The sequence below is a fragment of the Melitaea cinxia genome, chromosome 8 (assembly GCF_905220565.1).
Source record: "Melitaea cinxia chromosome 8, ilMelCinx1.1, whole genome shotgun sequence".
Lineage (NCBI taxonomy): Eukaryota > Metazoa > Arthropoda > Insecta > Lepidoptera > Nymphalidae > Melitaea > Melitaea cinxia.
In genome coordinates this window covers 11,077,729-11,099,247 of record NC_059401.1, presented here as the reverse complement: position 1 = coordinate 11,099,247, position 21,519 = coordinate 11,077,729, and the positions used below count along the sequence as shown (strand labels likewise).

Sequence of the window (21,519 nt, the reverse complement as noted above, 5' to 3'; positions counted from 1 at the left end):
TCGTGGAGTGGACTTTAGCTCTAGTGTATTAAGATAAAATTTACTTTTTATCTCTACTCTATCCTTCAGAACCATTACTATTATTAAAACCGTATCCGAGATTTTATGTGATCCAAAAAACGTAATTATAGTCAGACAATGGTTCTAAAGATATACAGCCGTTCTCCATCTGTCTCTGTCTCTGTTTTTGAAGTGAAACTTCTTTACGCGCGCTTGACTTGGGGAATGGGGAGTAAGCTGGTGAATGCGTGACGAGAGTGTTACGAAAAGTGTGACCATAGTTGCTGTAAAGTATCCGAAACGTCGGGCATCTAAAAAACTTAATAAACCGCGATAAAATTCGAAAAAGTTGTTTCGTTATAAGAGAGAGAGAGAGTAACGTTTCATATATTACTGTAGAAGCTAAAGAAGTTTTACTTCAGGCGTGTGATCTAAAGCACACTCGTTTTTTTTTTGAAACTCGTTTCTTTACGCACGCTTGACTCGGGGAGTAAGCGGAGTAAGCTGGTGAATGCGTGACGAGAGCGTTACGAAAAGTGTGATCGGCTCAATAAACATCTTTAATTTTGTATATTAGTGATTGATTTCTTATACAAAAATAAAACGAGTTTGCTTCATACCACACGACGGAATTAAAATTTCTTCAGCTCCATCAAACTTATATCTCCCTTTCAACTTCCGTTCGCCTCGCCCGATCACGCATTTACCAGCTTACTCGCTAGGTCAAGCGCGCGTAAAAAAGTTTTACTTCAATAATGGTACAAATTCTTGGGTAGTTAATTGTTAGTACATCGATATTTCACATGATACACTATTTAACGCTATCGAGTATCGACAAATGTCATCCAACGATTTGGATCTTTTTCTTCTCATATGTTTAGCATCACTAAATTCACTAATAAGAAAATTGACAAGTATTATAATCATAAGAAAAATAATCACTATAATTCACTATTTTACCTAATTATGTACCTTCGATACGACAAAAATAGATAATACCAAGTATATGATACGGTTTATTTAATAAAGGTACGTTTGCTAATAATAATGTGTAGTATAGAGCAAATTGCAGATTGTGGTGATATTTCGACATTAGGTAGAGCACTTTTTATCCCTGAAAGAGAAGGTATGTAAATTATTTTTTTTTTGCTTTGAGAAAATTCTATATTTTACACTGATTTTCTATTTTTTTATGCTTTAGATGAAACGTGGCTGTCTAAATGTACAGTATCGTTGTCTTCCTGTGGAGGTTTGTTAGCAGTAGGTTACAAGAAACGTCTTTGTTTTCTTGTTGGACAGTGGATAAGTTCAACTGATAGTAATACTTTCTTGATATCGTGGAGTGGTACTCTTCCTTCAGAAGTTACATCACTTTTGTCTTTGTCTATTTGTCCCTCGCAACAGTCATCTCAGGTAGGTACTTTTTTGGAGAAAATTTAATCAAATTTTATTTACTTGTATAAATGAGTAATATTGAATATTATGTTACATTATGTCACTTAAATATTACATATAGTATTTAATTTTTAAACCTAGTATCAGTTACAGTTGCAGTACATGTTATTTTTTCAAATTACCTATAAAAAACAAAACAGGTTAAAACTGTTGTATTATAAAATTTACTATAAATATATTACATTTCACTTTTAATTTACTATGAAGGCTTTAACAAACTGAGTCAAATCTTGATTCGATCTATCTATTTGCTAGTTTGTAAGTAATAATAAATTAATGTGTTGTACTATAGAGTGGTCCAGACTGGTTTTGTATAGTGGTTGGATTTTCTAATGGGAGTGTTGGATTTTACACAAACACAGGGCACTTATTACTGCTTGAAAAGCTAGAAGACAAGAATGTTTTAAAGATATCTTGCAACACAGGAACTTATGGGATATTTCCTGATGACATACATATACATTTTGAAAGTGCTGTGTATGTAGTTTCTGGATCAAGTTTATTTCAAACACTTAGAAATGCCAAGGCTCAACTAGCTAAAGGTTTGTAGGAAAATAATTATAAAATTTGTAATGAAACTTCAACAACAAAGTAGTTAGAAATGAATGTATGTTAGATTACAAACTTTAATTAGGTATTATGACTTTTATTAGTAATAACAAGTTATAAATATTGATGGATCTTCTCCTACGTGCAGAAAGAGGCCTTTACCTAGCAGTGGGTTGTTACAGGCAATTTGTATAATAAATGATGGTATTTTTTTAAAGTTCAAGCAGGTCTTCAAAGTGAGTATTGTATAGACAGCAAAAGTATACAAATAAGGAAATGGATTTATTCTGAACAAGAGCAAATTAATGACGCTGCTGTCGCTGGTCTTGATTTGACAAACGCATATGAACATTACTTAGCTGCATCAAACTATGGAGGATATGATACCTGGTATGAGTCCCAATGTATAAAAATTAGACTTAGTGCTTTATGTACATAAAGCTATTAAATATATTGGTTACCTAATTTCTACATTATTGCATTTCATGTTTTCCTTTCTGCTTAAAACCCATAGTCCTGTCAGCTTCATTATATACACTTCGTCAATATAGGTACATAGTCTTGCCCTAAATATTGTTATAAAGAAAAAAACTTTTTTATTGCATGTAACATTTATTACTATAACAGTGTGTTAGTTAGTTTAATACATTAATATAAAACCATTACAAATACATAAAGCTTATTTGAAGTGGTCTCCATTGTCTGCAATACAGTCCTTTAAACGTTGAGGCCAGTTATCAATAGAAGCATACACTGTTTCCATGAGATAATTCTTCACTACCAATTGTATGGATTGTTCTAGGGACTCCAAAATATCATGGCATTTAGAGCAAGCCATACTCTCTAAAAGTGATAAACATCTTAATCGGGACTAGATGACGGCCAGTCTTCAGCTCTGATGAAGTCTGGAACATTGTTTTCTAACCAAGATTGGGCGAATCGAGCTTTAAGACGCCGAGTCTTGCTGAAAGGACCATTCTTGGTTAATGAACATGGTGTTTCTTGATACACTTGTGCCGATGTTTTGATACTTTTTTCACAAAAATATGGCTCAGTCACTCCTTCATAGCTAACACCCCACCAAACCATTACTGAAGTCTGATAATGCCCACGTTGTGCTTGGTTGACTAATTGGAAAGCATGAATAGAGTTTTGAGAATAAATATGGTCATTTTATTACTTAAAATATTGCTCAATTGTACAAATTTTCTGATCTGTAAATAAAATTTTCTGATCCTTCTCCTATATAGGGAAATAGGTCTATACCCAGCCAGTTATTTTGATTTTACCACCCTATTCCTTTTTAAATTATCATTTAAGTAATGACTAGTGCATCTCTTATAGGCTGCAAGTCCAAGGTCATCTTTTAAAATATGCAACACGGCTCTAGGTGCTTACCTTTATCTCCCGAGATAAAATCTGTTGTTTTCGGACAGGATTTCTTCAAATTCTTTTCCTTACTGCATTGATCACCTTTTTCGTTTGTACGCTACGTGTATGGCTAGATATTTTCTGTTACAAACAGAGGAGGTTTCATTGTACCTATCAATAGCCCGGTACACAAACATTTGACTAATACCAAGCGTATAGAGAGTTTTAAAAATTGTATTTGAATCTATACCTACTTTGTGTAAAGGGGATAGACGTAGGTACGAGTAAGTTCGCGAATTTGTGGCTCGACGACGTTTTTTTGCTAGTGTGTCACCCTAAGTAGGCGTACTTTAAAACCCCCGAGTAAGTTCGTTGGCGATTCGACAAGTTTGAAATTTTGCTCGTAACCCGCCTCCGCTCGTACGTGTGGCAGCACTGCGAGCCGCGAGCCGCCATTTTTAACCGACTTCAGAAAAAGGAGGAGGTTCTTAATTCGATTGTACATGTATGTTACCTAAGAACTTTTAACAGGGTGGCCCGATTTCCATGATTTTTGTTTAAACCAAAAATGTGTCATGTGGTTGTTTTGATTGCGATCTAACCAGTAGTTTTTGGGTTAAATCTAATAATGCGTATGCGTGAATAGCCCGTTGGCGCAGTTTGTAGTGCTTTCTGTTCCGCGGGTTACGGGTTCGATTACCGCTTGCGTCTGGGTGTAATATTTATATGTGTATATGTATTATTTCTATGTATATTTATCAAAAAAGTTATAACAGTCGGCTGTTACCCGTAACACAAGCATTAAGTTGCTTACCATAGAAACAGAAAGGTTTTCCCCAAAAAGGGTCACCGCACAGATCCATCTAACTACCGGCCAATTGCGACCTCCTTGCTGTCTAAGGTGATGGAGCGGGTTATTAACAATCAGCTCCTTGGTTACCTGGAAGATTGCCAGCTAATAAGCGACCGACAATACGGATTTCGCGCTGGTAACCTTCTAGTGTAGCTAACACACCGCTGGACAACCGCCATTGAGAGCAAGGGGAAAGTTATGGCAGTCAGCCTGGATATCGCGAAGGCCTTTGATCGGGTCTGGCATAAAGTTCTTTTAGCGAAGCTACCATTATACGGTCTCCCCGAGGGATTATGCAATTGGATGACCAGTTAATGGGCGTAGTATCATGGTCGCTGTTGACAGAGTATGCTCGGAAACCATGCCCATTAACGCTGGAGTTCCTCAAGGCTCAGTGCTCTCACCCGCCGCGCTGTTTAGTCTGCATATTGACGATATGTTGCAAACCAGCAATACCCGTTGCTGTTGACAGTATATGTGATACATTCTACACTGGCCGAGCTAATATCCCTCGGGCGGAAGTGGAAAAGAGGAGATTACAACTTGTGTCTGAAATCGAGACTTCTTTGGAGCAAATCTCCGAATGGGGTAGACGCAACCTCGTCCAATTTAACCCCTCGAAGACAAGTTTTCGCGTTCACCGCTAAGAAGACCCCCCCCCCCTTTTCTGTAGTGCCTTGTTTTCAGAACACATCGCTAGATATTACCAAAAGTGTTGGGATCCTTGGAGTTGACATTACAGACGCGGTCCAATTCCGGGGAAAGCTAAACTGGCTGCAAAAAAGCTCGGGGTTCTGAACAAGGCGGGCGGTACTTCACATCGGGACATCGACTACTGCTCTATAAGGCTCAGGTCCGTCCCCATGTGGAGTATTGCTGGCACCTTTGGGCAGGTTAATACCAACTCCACCCATTTGACTCCATCCAACGCCGGGCAATTCGCATTGTCGACGATCCCAAACTCACGGACGGTTTAGAACCTTTAAGCATAAGGAGAGACGTTGGCTTTCTGTGTGTTTTTTACTGTCTGTACAACGGTGAGTGTTCTGACGAACTTTTTGATATTGTGCCGCCGTCACGTTTTTACCATCGTACCCTTCGCCGAAGGACTAAGTTCAATCCACACCATTTGGATGCATGGTTTGCGACCAATGTGCGAGCTTCACGCGCATTCCTTCCGCGTGCATGCAAACTGTGAAATGACCTTCCTCCTTAGGTTTTCCCTGAGCGCTATAATTTGGGGGGTTTCAAGCGTCGAGTGTATAAGCATCTTTTTCCTAAAGGCCGGCAACGCGCCTGCAACTCCTCTTGTGTTGCAGATGTCCATGGGTGACGGTAGCCGTTTAACATCAGATGGCTCCGTCTGCTCGTTTGCCCCTATTCTTATTAATATATATATATATATATATATATATACACAGGGTTACAGGAAAAGTCGACCTAGATCCGTTAAGGGCGTGTAGTACACACCATTTCTGAATGATTTCACTATGGAACCCCCTATCCTAAACTTAACCGTTTTCGAGATATTCGAGTTTTAATTTTTTCGATTATTTTTTTGGTTTTTTACATGAAGAATGAGATGCTTAATGACCTCAATGACTAAAACTGCACGTAAGTTAACTAAAAAGGTCGTTGTAGACGATCGAAACTTAAGAAAATAAGTACAAATTATAAAAAAATATTTTTCTTTTCTGGATATCTCAAAAAATTATTATGGCACTTGCTCTGCAGATGTGCTTAAGAACATCTACATTTTATCAGCTATCCAACGAGGTATAACACTCTAGGTTATTTATTAACCTCAAAGGTGAAACTTAGTTTCTAAGGCTACATGGCAGTCAGAATAAATAGCGCTTATTTAAAATTTTATTTTTTTTTATTTTATTGTGCAATTTTAGTCATTAAGGTCATTAAGCATCTCATTCTTCATGTAAAAAACCAAAAAAATAATCATAAGAGTCAAAAAAATTCAAAATATTCAATTCAATAGCCGAAAAATTGGGCATTTTCATAAAAAAAATTAAAACTCGAATATCTCGAAAACGGTTAGTTTAGGATGGGGGGTTCCATAGTTAAATCATTCAGAAATGGTGTGTACTATACGCCCTTAACGGATCTAGGTCGACTTTTCCTGTAACCCTGTATATATATATATATATATATATATATATTAACCGCCTGTGTGTGTTTACTGGTGGTTGATAATGGTATCCCACAGACAAAATACTTTATCTGTCACATATTACTTATGAATCCAAAAATTGTTTAGTTATAACTAGCGACCCGCCCCGGCTTCGCACGGGTGCAATGCTGATACTAAATATACTACAGAATGTCTTTATTTATAGTATGAAGCTAGCTCATAGCATGGTTATTAACATAATAACAACATTCAAATATGCGTCGTGAGATTACACGTTGTTACAGAATGTGTTGAGGAAATAAAGGTTCACTGCTCGTTCCCGGTATAGCATGATAATATGTTGACCCGACTTCTTAATAAAATTCGTGCCCAATTTGAAGTAAATCCATTCGGTACTTTTTGAGTTTATCCCGGACATACATAAAGACAAACAGACAAAAATTCTAAAAACTATATTTTTAGCTTCGGTATCGATTGTAAATCACACCCCAAGTATTCTTTTAAAAAAATATTCAATGTACAGTTTTGACTTTCCTACCATTTTATTATATGTATAGATGTATTTTTAAGTTGCAGTAGCTAAATGCTTGTTTAACCTCCTTCTGACAAAAACTGTCAGTAAACTTTATCAGGGACTGGTTTGACTGGTTAAGATCTTATTGATAAAATGATGCTTTTTTTTTGTTAAGCTTTATCTTTTTGGGACTTATATTGTTATTTCTAAAGGTCTTACTTCAAATGGTACAATTTCTCATTTTAATTTTTCAGTAAAAAATAATAAGCTAATGAGTTTTCTGGACTTACTATGATTATTTTCTATTTTTTAGGTATCGATCTATTCCTATTGTCAGAACATTGATTCTTGCATCTGGGGTAGATCCTTATATTGGATTTCATTACGCAATAGAAGGAGGGAATGCTCCTAAACTTCAAGATGTGGCTACAGCTGTCGCCAACAAGATAAAGTCTGCTTTGCCGTAAGCTTTTTATTTTTTTATCCGGCTTAAAAAAGGAGAAGGTTATCAATTCGGCTGTATTTTTTTATTTTTTTTATGTGTGTTACCTCAGAACTTTTTACTGTGTGGACCGCGATTGCAATGATTCTTTTTTTTTATCGATAGGTAGTGCTTATCGTTCCATTTAAAATGAAATAAAATTAATAAACGCTTCACACTCAACGGCCCTCAGTAGGTATTATCTCCTGTGTCGGGGGTATGGAAACCCACACAATACATAAGCACAAACGCCCAGACCACGGTAAACATTTGTATGGCCAACAACGACCTATAAGTTTTAATATATCATAGATGGCCAATACAAATGTTTGCCATGTGTGGGGATCGAACCCGCAACTGCCAGCGCAACAGCTACAGACCGGTGCTGTGACCGTTGCGCCAACACGTCGTCAAAATTGATCGAGATCTAATGAGTACTTTTTGAGTAATCTTTTTTGTTGTATTACTTGTCGAGGTAATTAAAGACGGTTTTTTTTTTTCGTTTGCGAGCAGACGAATATATATTTGTTACACTTCTAGTTGTTAGTCACTTTATTAGATTCATTTAATTGCATACATGTATAGTTTAATATAATGTTAATTTTTACAATAATCTATGTATAAAATCATATCTATGAGACGACGTCGATATAATTGATATCTTTTTTTTTAATAATAGTAGTATATATCAATGATCAATATATATTCTTAATATATGTTGTTTTTTTTAACATGAAACGAGAAATTTTACAATTTAAAAAATGGTAAAATTTATGGGTATATTAATGTTTTTATTGTTATTTTATAAAGGGGTTGGTTGGGTGGGTCGACTGAAACTGCTCCAACGAATACAGAGCCATTTATAAGAACTGAGCAGTTATCTCTGCGTAATGGAATATATGACGACCAACGACAAGGAACCTCAGTTACGATATCACAAGATCGACGCCTTGCAGCATTTTCTGATAATTTAGGACGAGTCGCCGTTTTCGATATAACTAAAGGTTACATCATTAGGTTGTTCAAAGGTTGTCGAGACGCCCAATGTGCTTTTGTTCAAGTACGTACATCATTATTATGACATGTTAAATAGTTCTTTAAATTAATTCTATGTAAATGTAAGTGAAATAGTGCTTTTTAGCGATAAGGCCGCCCTTTGTACCTAATGAATATATTGTCAATATTTTCTTTCTTTCTTTGATATGTATTATTTCTGTTTTTGGTGTACAATAAAATGTATTATTATTATTATTATTATGTAAGTGAAATATGATTTCATATCTTTTTATAATATTCATAAAAACTATCACCATTAAGAACCTTCGACCCTGGTTACCTTAATCTACCACGCAATTACTGAACCTCTATGAATATAGTTTTCTAATTTGATGAACACAATTGTACAAAACTTTTGTAAGGTCATGTTAGTATTAATTTGGTAATAAAGTCATCTAAAAATGAAGTATGGTAAAACACGTCCGTGCTAATCAGTAAACTAAACATAAACTTTATTTTCAGTCAATTGGTTAATCCATTTTAATGCCTTGGTTTAATGTATATGAATAGGGACAATCGTCCAAATGAGAGTCTACTACAAACAGTTGATTGTAATACCGATCATACTTAGTTAATATATAATAAAAAAAACGTATATCTAAAATATCTTTTAATTTTAAATCGATCAGTTATACAATTGTTAAGTGAAATTGACTATAAAAAAAGAAAATAGTAATTAAATAAAGAAATTGTAACAGAAGTTGTTATTTTCAGATTTTTGATGCTGACACTAAAAAACCAGATCAGTCTATTGTCAAACAATTTAGAAGAGCAACTTTTCTTATAATTTATAATCCCAAAAAAGGTTTAATTGATATCAGGTTAATGCAACGAGGAACAAGAGTAGCGGTCTTTACCGCAACAAAAAATGGAAAACTTTTGTATAACACTTGCGGATTAGTCGGCGCCGAAAAAAATTATACTCACAGAAAATCAAATTTGCCCGAATTTCAATGTGTACTTATTGATCCAGATGGCAAGTTGAAAGAATTTAATATTCCGTTTTACTATTGTTTAGGAGGTGAACATTTAGATAGATCTAAAGACCTTCATATTGTAAAAATTATTCGTGACACCGTTAAGAAGACAACAAATTTTACAGAAGATGTTAAGACCGATTTAATTGAAAATGCAACTAAATTAAAAACTCCTGAGATACAAAAACTTTGTTTGGAAATATTAATAAAATGCAATGAATTATCGTCTGATATAATAGTTACGTGTCTAGAAAGGTTTTGGGATAATTTTCCAAGTGAAGATGTGAGTGAACAAAATAAAAAGTTTAAAAATTATTTTGCCAATTTAGCACTGGTTACTCTTTTCCACAGACGTATTTGTAATGAAGATGTAAGCGACATACAAAATTTAATCATTAAAGTTTACAAGGAACTCGATAGCAAAGAACAATCATATTGTTTAACCGATATCCAAGATGGTGAGGATGAGACTCCCAATTTTCATCTCCTGGAAGATGACAACTGCATACTAGAACGATTGTTAATTTTAGCTCAAGATGAAGATCTAAAAGATCATCAGGCTAAAGTTACTTTCGCTGACAATCGAACTAGTACGTACAAAGATTTTATCTCTTGCTTTGAGTTGGAGCAAAGAAATGAGTACATATCGCTCAAAAAGGACATATCTACAGGAAAGCTTAGTAACTTGTCAAGCGATGTATTTAAATCTATTCTTAGTTTGAATGATTACTCAACTCTCAGAAATCTCTCGCAAAGCTGTAAAATAGATTCCACGGAGATTGTAAAGCTTGTCATTACACACGTGATGAATATGTCACTTGAACAAATTACTATAGATTTAATAGAAAAAATTATATCAGTTCTTTATTATTTAAGTAGCGCCATTGAGGAAGCGACGAATATAGACTACAATGAACTATCTCCGTGGTGGGAAAATATTCGTTTGATGTTAGTGGATTTGCCCTGTCCTCTAAGAACTATGATAGTCGCAATGGCGTGTAAAGCCGTCGTTAAGATTTTCGAAAGTAAGTCTTCTGACAAAGACGATTGGGAATCCGTGACCACAGAAAATGCTGAGTGGGGTATTTTAATTGGCAAATTAGAGGATATATCCATTTTGAGCATCGCTTTAATGTTTAAGGCGGAATTTAAGGGCAGATCCCTGCCAAAATTGCCTTTTGAAGATATAAATATCAACTTAAAATACATTTACACTAGAGGAAAAGGATCTGTCACTGAATTGATTGCAAAATGGCTCTGTAGTATGGGAACACAACCGTTAGCGATAGAAATTAACGAAATAATGGAAAAAATTGACGAAAATCAAAATTCGGATAAAAGTTCAAATTCTTCCGATGTCTTTACCGACGAAATGTACGTAGAAAATCACCGCGAATTAGTTGACGATAATCCGCAAATATTTAAATGGCTGTCACTGCTTCGGCGACAATTTCCAATGAGCACAACAGCTAATTACATTATCGCCAACATGTCCTGGGAGTACGCGTTGGATTGGCAGAAATGTATGAACAATACTGTTAATTTAAAAGCTGTCGTGGAATGTTTGACCAATTTACCTGATTTGCACTTAAGATTGGGCATGTTTTTTATTATTTGGACGACCTATTTGAAACATACGTTTGAATCCTGTTGTCGCTTAGTTAATAATGTTGGCAAATTGCCTAAAGATCATTTATGCTTACAAGACTTAGGATTCAATAGCGATACTTTAGTGGGTTTCTTAGAACACTGTACTGATTATTTACAGGAATTCTATGCATGTTCAACGAAGTGTTTAGACGAAGAAGCTGAAACTATACAATATGAAAAAATATGGGACGAAAGCTTGCCATCCCTTGTAGAAGTAGCTCAAAAAAAGAGAAACGTTAATAGCGAAATAATAAAACTGAACTACCAAATGTCTTACACAATTTATTTGCAATGTCTCTTAAAAACGAAGTTCACGAAACCATTAGATATTTTATATGATGTGGATTACCAAATCGTTTTGGAAGCGCTGACTGGAAATGTTGTCCAGCGAGATGTTACCGCAAAATGTTCAGATAAATACAAGAATCAAAGAATGAAGTTTTTAGCGAGACTTATTCGCAAAGCGGTCGACACCATAACTTTATCGGAAAACGAGGAAGGACCTCCGAAATATTATACCAAAGAGTGTTCAACATCTATTCGAAAAATGTGCACTCTCGCTGATTCCTGGGATGTTGATTCAGCTTTTGTTTGGCGAACGTATGTAAGTATATTGTATCTTTTATTAAAATTATTTTTTACGTGATTTATTTAAAAAAACCATTGCAATTCAAATTAATATTTGGTAAAAATAATATTTCAGTTAGTTATGCTGTATCATCTGGGTTATGACCGAGTAGCGTTGGATATAATCAATTTTATCTCACAATCAGACCTCATCCTGCCACAAATTGTGGCAATTACAATACAACGCCTTAAACGGCACATGCAGGCCTCTAAAAATTATGGACAGATCTTTGCTACAATGCCTCCACAACTTTATAGACGAATAGATAGCACGGTAAGTATGTTTCTTTTAATTTCATCATCCAATTTTCCTCAGATAACTGTTTATGCCACAAAACTCAAGAAATACAAAATAAAAAAATTCAGTTCGTGTTATTTTGCACATAGTGATGGACTCCCTCAATTAGATCCAGAAAGCACCTAAGCCAGATGGAGTCCAGATGGAGCTCTTCAATTAAAAACTAAATTACAAGAAAAACGGTACTTAGCGATAATTCATACTTAAATATTCATACATAAGTATATGTGTATGATAACGCGTTAGCGCAGCGGTCACAGTACTGACTTGTGATGTTAGTCTGGGGGTTACGTATTTGATCACCGTACATGGCATACATTTGTATTGGCCGTACAGATGTTTGTCGTGGTATGGGTGGTTGTGCATGTATCTCTCCGGACCCCCGACACAGGGGTAAAAAACCTAGCGCAGGCCGTTGAGTCTGAGGCGTTTATTATTTTAGTTAACATATATATGTTTATTAATGTCTAGTAGGCTGCAAAGATAGGGCTATATTATTATTGGTAAATTAAATTTATACATAAATAAGAAAGAAAGAAACACGTTTATTCGGAGCATCACACAAAACGCAGACAGTTTTTACACAAAAAATCACAGTTAAATAGAAATAATAATAATTAATAAATAAGTACATATAGAAAAAAAATTACAAGACCAGTAATATAGAGTACAAAAAAACTATAACATCAAAAAAAAATGTAAATCTGAAAAATTTCCAAAAAAGTTATGAAAAAAAAGACGAATAAACAAGAAATGTGAAAATGTGTGATTATATGTCCAAATAATACCGCCTGCAGCTAAGTGCTGTGCCCCAAAAATGTAATTTAAATATAATATACGCTCAAAGTCACGCTCAACTTTTGTGATTGGGTTGGTCACCTGGGGTCAGCCAGTATCCCCAAAACTAAATATATGTTTTTATAAAATCTATGTTTCTTTTAAATATTTTACAATTGAATTAAAATTGAAATTTAGTGTAAAGAAATAAAAATCACAGATATAATAATAAAATAAATATTTATTTATAACTTTTTTGGCATGAAAGCTACACAGAATCACTTAGGCGTAGTTTTTAAAAGAATATTTAATAAAAATAAAAATAAAATAGCAATAAAATCAACAAAAACTTTTTGTGTAACAAAATTACATCTCCATAAAATAAACAACTAACTGAGATCATAAAAATTATAACATACTGTAAAAATAAAGTAAAAGTAAAGATACATTCTTCACAAATATTTTTGCAATGCCTGGGGTACACATTGTTTTTACATCTGTAGCACAGCGTGAAATATTTTCTGTCCATTTGGCGAGGGCAATGAACACATCGTCTCTTCATCGGATACGGTTCTTCTTCATCGCTTTCGATTTCGTGGAGATCTTATAAAGCGCATTATATAGTGTTGGATAATTCTCAAAGCAAATTTTTCATCGTGCTTCGACATTTCAGTTGAGTTTCGAATAAGGTAAAGCCAAGGATTTTATGAAATCCCTGCATAATACTCGTGTTAGGATTTAGACCATCAAAAATTACACGAGAGCTCACAACTCCAATATCGAGTAAAGTAAAAAATAGACGCAGTGGCCATCTATTTTAGGTACGCGCAACGGAGTAGTTCAACTTCTGTCGAATCCACAACATCAACCCGCCGCCCCCCCCCCCCTTTGTACTATTGTAAAATGATATTATTTCAGGTAATTTTTGGGGTGTTGAATCGTTTACAGAAGCATCATTGTGCATAGTTGACAGTACGAGAACCGCTTTATTCCTTTTAGAGCAATATGACACTAACGTACTGTGATGCTTGCCAAATCCAAATAAGGACGAATAAACCACTCGCCCCTTCTTGAAATCGCTGGGTATTTCAGGCTTATTATTTTTATTGTTCCAACAACAGTCAAATTATGCTTCGTCACTAAATCTTCAGCTAGTGGCACACTGGTGTACCAATTGTCCATTGTGACATTGCGACCCGTTCCAGATATTGGCTGAATCATTCGCTTTGTCACAGCCATTGTAGAATTGTCTACAGCATACTGCCCTGCAGGTTGAACTCCCACATATACCTCTGAATTCAGGGTATAAAATAAACGAGCATCCACCAATGCCTGTATTTTTAAGCCGTACTTTGCGGGTTTGTTAGGCATTTATTGCCTAAAACTACATCTCCCCCTAAATAATTCTAGCATTTCGACCAGTGTTACATACTCGCCAACAGTATAACACCGCTGACAAGCCTGTACAAACCCTTTAAACAATTCTCTTATCGGTGTTAATTTATCTTCGGCTTTTTGCTCGTCACGGGTATTCATGTCATCGAATCTGAGATTTCGCAAGAGAAACTTAAACCTTTGTACGACATCACAGCTCTACAAATGTCCAATCCAGTGCCACCAGGGTTGAAAACATGATGTTATACAAACTAATGAGATACAGTAAACCTATCAAGGCTCTTATTTCAATCAGGTTTGTTTCAACCGAATGTCTATCTCTTTGATAATTTAATTGCTGCGATCGAATTTTCTAATTCGTGTAAAGGACCACTTTTTCTACGCATTCATTAGAAAATAGCAATTTCCAAGCCTTTTCAGCAGTATCTGCTAGGACCTAACACCATATGTATGGTGTTAGGTCCTGGCAAATGGGTCACTATTTTCTGACTGCGAGTACGACATGTTGTTGGCGGCGGTTGCTTCTTCCAGAGGTAAATTACTTCTGTCCTACCATTTCTGAGTTTTCTGTGCACCACGTAACACTGTGAAGTTTGCAAATGAGACAAGGGGACATCTTCATCGCTACTTAAAGCGATTTTCCGATTTTCCATGACAGCTTCTGGTTCTGAATCGCATTCTTCTTCTGTATCAATTTCATGCTCACTTATTTGAGGATCGATTTTGTCACCACCTTCATAATCTTCCCCACCAACTACATCTTCATCTATCTCTTCTTCCAACCATCGTCTAATACGTTCTTCGTGGCAAACTCGTTTTCAACTTCTAATAATAATTACACTTTTATAACGTCGTTAATCGCGTGGGGTCAGCTGATGCCCGTGCGCGAAAAATACGTCCGTAGCGTTCAAGCGCAAGGCGCAAACTGAGAAATCACGCGTGTCTGTCGTGTATTTACTCGTTCTAAGAGGTAGTTAGAGTTTGAATGCGATGAAAATATTAATACTGAAAATATTACTAAAATAAACTTAACGGGCGTTTACCCCACGCGACTAACGACGGGTTGAACATTGTATTCTTAAAAATATGTTATATGTTACAGGAGTTAGATACATCAGTACCAGCTAATCCATCATTACGGACGACGATATTTATCTTACAACAAATATTGAATTTTATAGAAGGAAATTCTTCAGTTGAAGCAGATAGCCTAGCAGATATGAAATTAGCAAGACTTCTTCTTGAAAGCTGCGAATATATCGAGAGGCGTAAATTATAATTGATATATGAAAAAATTATTTTTAATTTTACTTATGACAGCATTAATTATTTCTTTTTATTTCGAATATCGCCGACTTCAAAAAAGGAGGAGGTTACTCAATTCGACCGTATATATATTATGTATGTTAGGGGATAACTTCGTCGTTTATGAACCGATTTTGATAATTCTTTTTTGTTTGAAAGGAGATATCCCAAGTGTGGTACCATGATAAGAAAACCAGGATCTGATGAGGGAATCCCAGATAAATCAAGGGAAATCCTCGAAAATCGTAGTGACAACTAGTGCGTTTGGTAATTTTTTTCGTCTTACGATCGTCAGTTTTTTCGTTTGCGAGCGAACAAAATTATTACCAATTGCAATCATATTATTAGTTGTAAAGTCTGTTTTCTGTGATTATACTTGTGACCTAGGTACGGAATTTGTTACAAATTAATTAATCTAAATTTGATTTTATTTGCGGGAGCATATTATTGTCGGACAAAATGGACATGAAAATAATTTTATGACATTAATTTCTACTGCATATAAATTACGAAACAATTTGTAATATTTTAATTTCTATTGCGCGAGGTTTTATTTTTGAATTTTTGTGGTACTGCTAAACTATGATGGGCTCCTCACGGTGTTGTTATATAAGATATATGTAACTTGTGAACAATGTTGATTCTAATGTCAAAGAATGATTAAAATAAATTCAATGGTTTCAAATTGTATCTATTTATTTCTTTAATATAATAAATAACAGGATTAGATTTTTTATTGCTTAACTGTAAATATAGTTGTGTACCATAAAAATAAATTTATAATATTCTAAGAAAGTTAAATAATTCATTGTAATTTTTATATTAAGACGATATACACCTCGAAAAATTTTCAACTGTATGTAATAATTGAAATTTGAAAAAGTCAAAAGAATATATAGTATCTGTTATTTAGCGGCCAAATCCTTCCTTGTATTAACATAAGTTCAACGTATTCACACAACAGTCAACGAGGTACCGTAAAACCGTACAACTTTGCCCAGATTTCTTGCGAATTTGAATTCAACTTTAAATATTTTTTTAAATAATACTATTTTTAATGTGTTATTGCGCTACATAATTGGTAAATGTGCTGTTCTTTGCAGAGTATCTATGATGAAAATGCTTAATTTATTATAGGACCTTATCTCTCTATGCTCCATGGGACCTTAAGACCAAAAGGTTAAATATTTATATTACCTGTCAAATTTGAGTGGGTAAAGTCAACATTTTTTTTGTGATTTTTCCAATGATTAAAGAAAAAAAAAACGATGAACAAGGGCTGTCAGATTTTTTTATTACTAATCAGTACGGTGACGTACTTGATATCAAGTACTCAAAACTCATTACGAAGTCTTTCCGTGAACTCCGTAACCTTTTGACCGCCACGCCTCAAAACCATTCCCGTGCCCTGTACGCCAAGGCATAAAATAAACAAAAATACCTACGAAAAAAATAGTGCTGCCAAGAGTCATTATCGAGTACCACACAGTGACTTGTTTTTGTTGGTTTTTATGCAATAAATGACTACTTATATAATCTAGGAAGGTTTATTTTTTAATATTTTTCTTGTGTTATCTTGCACTCGTTATATATACTTACAACAACATAAATAAAAAACAAACATTACAAAAATAATCGTAGTAAAGCACAACACTCTTTTCTATCGCCATGACGTCATTGTCACGACTGGACGACTACGGCGCAGCTGACCTACGGTTATGAAACTCTCTTTAGAGACGTGCTGTGTCGCACGCAAGGAAGCCGCAGGCTATATATCGATTTCGAATCGAATCGATATAGACATGAAAAGTAATTTAGAAAAAAATTAACCTAATTCAAATTTGTAATTTTTTAACCGACTTCAAAAAAGGAGGAGGTTACTCAATTCGACCGATTCGATATATATTTTATATTTTTTTTATTTATGTTCGGGGATAACTTTGTCGTTTATGAAACGATTTTGATAATTCTTTTTTTGTTGGAAAGGAGATAACCCCGGTGTAGTACCATGCCAAGGAAACCAGGATTTTATAATGAGATCTCGAAAATCTGCATAACTTTTACTGGGTGTACCCTGATTTTGATGATTTTTAATTTAATCGAAAGCCGATGTTTATCATGTAGTCACATTTAAATTTCATCCAAACCCGATTACAACTTTTTGATTGATCTTTGATAATGCATATTTACTTGACTATTTTTTCGTCTACCTACGTTGTATTACTTGTCGATATAATTGAAGTTAGTTTTTTTCGTTTGCCTGCAAACACAATTATTATCTTATTAGATAATAGTTTATTATTTAAGGTTCATTAGAACAGTATTCCACTGTGCCCCGTTCCATAGTGCCCCATAAGGTCAACGTTTTAAACGAGTTTTATAAAAACTTAGGTTATTTTTTGAACTTTCCACACAATTGTTTCAAATGATTAAAATTAATGAAAAAAAAAAATATCATTTACCTATTCTTTAACTTTTTTACTAAAAAGAAAGTACTCAACTTTTGAACAAGAATAATTGTGTTTGCTCGAATACAACGTAGATCGACGAAAAAATAGTCAAGTAACTACGCGTTATCAAAGATTACTCAAAAAGTAGATATCAGATCTCAATGAAATTTATATGTGACCACATGATAAACATTAGCTTTCGATAAAATTAAAAATTATCAAAATCGGTACACCCAGTAAAAAGTTATTACGGATTTTCAAGAGTCCCTACGCGATGTAATTGGTCGAAGCGTTACCACACGGATTAGTTTAGAATTCAAATTTTTATCGACACTGTTCCATAGTGCCCCGTGTTCCACTGTTCCCCAACTCAGTAGTTGATCCGATTAAGCAAATTAATATAATCGGTGCGGTCGATGCCAGCCTTAGTTTAAAAGAAATATTTACATGCGTTAAATATTTTTTTGCTTAGGTAGCAAATAGTACTAAAACAGTACTGAGTAAGTAGCAATATTTCAAATCAAATATTTCACGACACACGACACGACATGGGTCTTAGAAAAAAAGCTTTTATGAGAGTGGGGGTTAGAGATGATATTGATGCTGCCAGATGATTTTGAGAATGAGAAAGAAAATCGTAATTTCGCTCTTAACCTTAGATAAAAAAAATATTTTCTTTTTTTATTGTATATTATTAAAATCATCGACGCCTTCCAAAATGCGACGATGTTCTAAGGTATCGCTCGTCTTGCACTTCACTAGTTTTCTCGCTATTAGCTTATGACGTCATCAGCGTGTCGTCTATACTTGACAACGGCGTGTAGAGAACGGATTAATGACTACGCGCTAGAGATGCGCCAGATTTGAGATATCAGATTTATTATGGCGATTTGATTGATTTTTAGTTGATTTGATTTTTTATTCATTTGCTATTTATGTGTTAGCTGATGATAGTTTTATGTTTTTTACCTTTTGTTTTATTCAAATATTAAATTATTTATAGAAAATATAACACGTTTGAGTTGAATTTTGAATAGCTAATTGCAAAAATGACTTGTAATTATGATTTTTTTAAAGTGCAATAAAGAATATATAAATCATCTATACCATTTTGACTAGCCCGGTGGCGCAGTTTGTAGTGACTACAGGTCAGCGGTGCTTTCTGCTCCGGAGGTTATGGGTTTGATTCCCACCCCGAGTCTGGGTATAATATATATTTATTTATATGTGTATTATTTATATGTATGCTTATCAAAAAAAAAATAGCTATACCAGTCAGCTGTTACCCATCAGCTGTTAACACAAGCATTAAGTTGCTTACTTTAGGAACAGATGACCGTGTGTGTATGTTGTAAATATTTATTTATTTATTATTTATTTATACCTCTAGCGTCACATCCCTAACGGTCAACTATAGACGACTTCGGCGTTCTGGACATATCATTTACGTGGAATAAAAATGCATGTTTTTATTTCAATGTTTCTCAGTACGTGTAGCTCTAAAAGACTTGTTTTTTATACTCAAATGTTGCGGGGATATTCTATTTTCATAAATGTTGAATTAAAATACTAGAAATATTTTTTTAATAATTTTATTTAATATTTTTGTGGTCCGGGTTTTTTGTCACCTATAGACGTCGCTGGCGCACAGGACTCGCGAGCCCTTGTCAAGTATAGGTGACTACGGCGGTCAAAAGGTTAAAAGAGCTCTTTATGTGTTCATTTTTGCAAGTTCAGAAAAAAGAGCTTTTTGAGAGCTTTTTTTGGTGAGGTCTGAAAGTCTACGTTAAGTGGCGCATTCAACTTCTTGAGGAGGTCTTAAAAACGTCATTCAGACGTAGGATCTGAAGTCCAAATCATGAATCTGAGCTCATACGGACTGACTTAAAACGTCATTGTGCTATCTGGGATGTTACTATGACTTATTTCGCTCTTAAACATTAATCTAAAAATATTTGAACTATCATACAATTTGCAGTAGTCTAAAGCACATACACGTATTACTGGGTAATTTTCCATCGAACAAATCAGTCCGTGAATTTTGCAACATATTTATAGACTAACTAGCTGACCCGGCGAACTTCGTACCGCCATATTTTATTTCTCTAATCGCAACTGAGGAAATAAAACCCTTCCGGTAAAATCGAATTAGCTAAATTGAAAAGAAAACTGGAGTACTCAATTGAAAAATTCATATTGTTGTACAAAATGCGTGGGGTGCGCTTATTATAATTATTACATGTATATTAAACTATCGTTAAAATATTTACAGCAATGAAAATCATCGACTCGATAGAATTTGATGGCCAGATTTTGAAACTATGATTAAAATTTGGTGCCAAGACTAATAATTCTCTAACAAAAATAGTACAAAAATTTTTTTTGTTGTTAATGGTAATAAGATTGTAACATAATACGCAGTATAATTAAAAAAATATCAGTCACAAACCATTAAAATAATACGGTTATATCGTGAATATAAATAAATATTACGTGAAATAAAGTGATAGAATTTATATTCTAAGAAACAGAACACAGCACCATCTATCCGGTGTATTTGCAACCTAGATGTCAAACAATATTGGAGAACTTTATCGATGAATCAACGTACACCGCCATCTATGAGAACTTCATAAAACTAAATAGTAAATAAACACTTGCTTAAAGGGGCCTACTCAAAGCACTGCCTGCAGGGCCCTGCTTGCAGTGCCACTGCCGATCGTATTGTATGTATGCATGCAGGGCCGATATTTTAATTGTTCACCCTGTCGCAGGGCCGCAGTGTCGTTCTGCCAGCCCGACACACGATCTCCCCACTCCGTAAACTGCAATCAGGGACATGTGTAGCTCGGTCGGGCCGATTTAGACCACCATTTTGTATACGTCTGTACATTCCGACGTTTGTCTACTCTATTTGACTGGGGTTTGTCTTGTCAGTGGTTGTCATTTAGCAATTAATCAGTTAGTTGGTGGTTAGTTGGTTTGGTTTTATTATATTATTTGTTTGGCTCTGTTTTCTTCAAGAAAAATGAGCCAGCGAGAAAAAGACGTGTGGAGGGACGTAATCTAATAGTATAGGGATTTGCCATGTCTTTGGAAAACTAACCACGATCATTATCATAACAAAGATATGCGGTCGCAGGCTATGTCGCTTTTACATGAAAAATATAAAACTTTTTTACACCAGTGCTTCCTTTTTTTCTTTTGAACGCTACAAGTACTCAATACAGTCAAACCCAATGCTATTTTTTGGTGTTTGAATAATGTAGGAGCCATTTATAAAAACTGACGAATTTAGGCAAGGACAAAGAGAACACAAGTGAACACGACAACGTATGCCGCGTAAATGATTTGCAGTGCTTTGTGGAGCAACATCCTCTGCGGCAGTAACTGCAAGCAGGCCCTGCAGGCAGTGCTTTGAGTAGGCCCCTTTAAGAAACAATTAATTGATACATTTTATTAGACGTGGGTTATAACAGGTGAAACATGTTACCTGTTATATCTGTTACTGTTATGGAAAAATAACAGATATCAATCTAATATATAAAATTCTCGTGTCATGGTGTTAAACATTGAACTCCGAAACGGCTCAACCGATTTTAATAAAATTTTGTG

The 21,519-nt window shown here is 34.8% G+C and overlaps 1 protein-coding gene across 1 annotated transcript; it reads left to right on the top strand.

Annotated features, from left to right (window-relative positions):
* The first annotated feature begins 835 nt into the window (after positions 1-835).
* Positions 836-15,475, top strand: LOC123655668 (rab3 GTPase-activating protein regulatory subunit). The gene is made up of 9 exons (XM_045591427.1): positions 836-1,126; positions 1,202-1,413; positions 1,748-1,997; positions 2,223-2,394; positions 7,202-7,351; positions 8,180-8,429; positions 9,140-11,656; positions 11,756-11,953; positions 15,252-15,475. The coding sequence occupies exons 1-9, from the start codon at positions 1,048-1,050 to the stop codon at positions 15,426-15,428; spliced, it is 4,005 nt and encodes a 1,334-aa protein (XP_045447383.1). The 5' UTR covers positions 836-1,047; the 3' UTR covers positions 15,429-15,475.
* Positions 15,476-21,519: the final 6,044 nt, after the last annotated feature.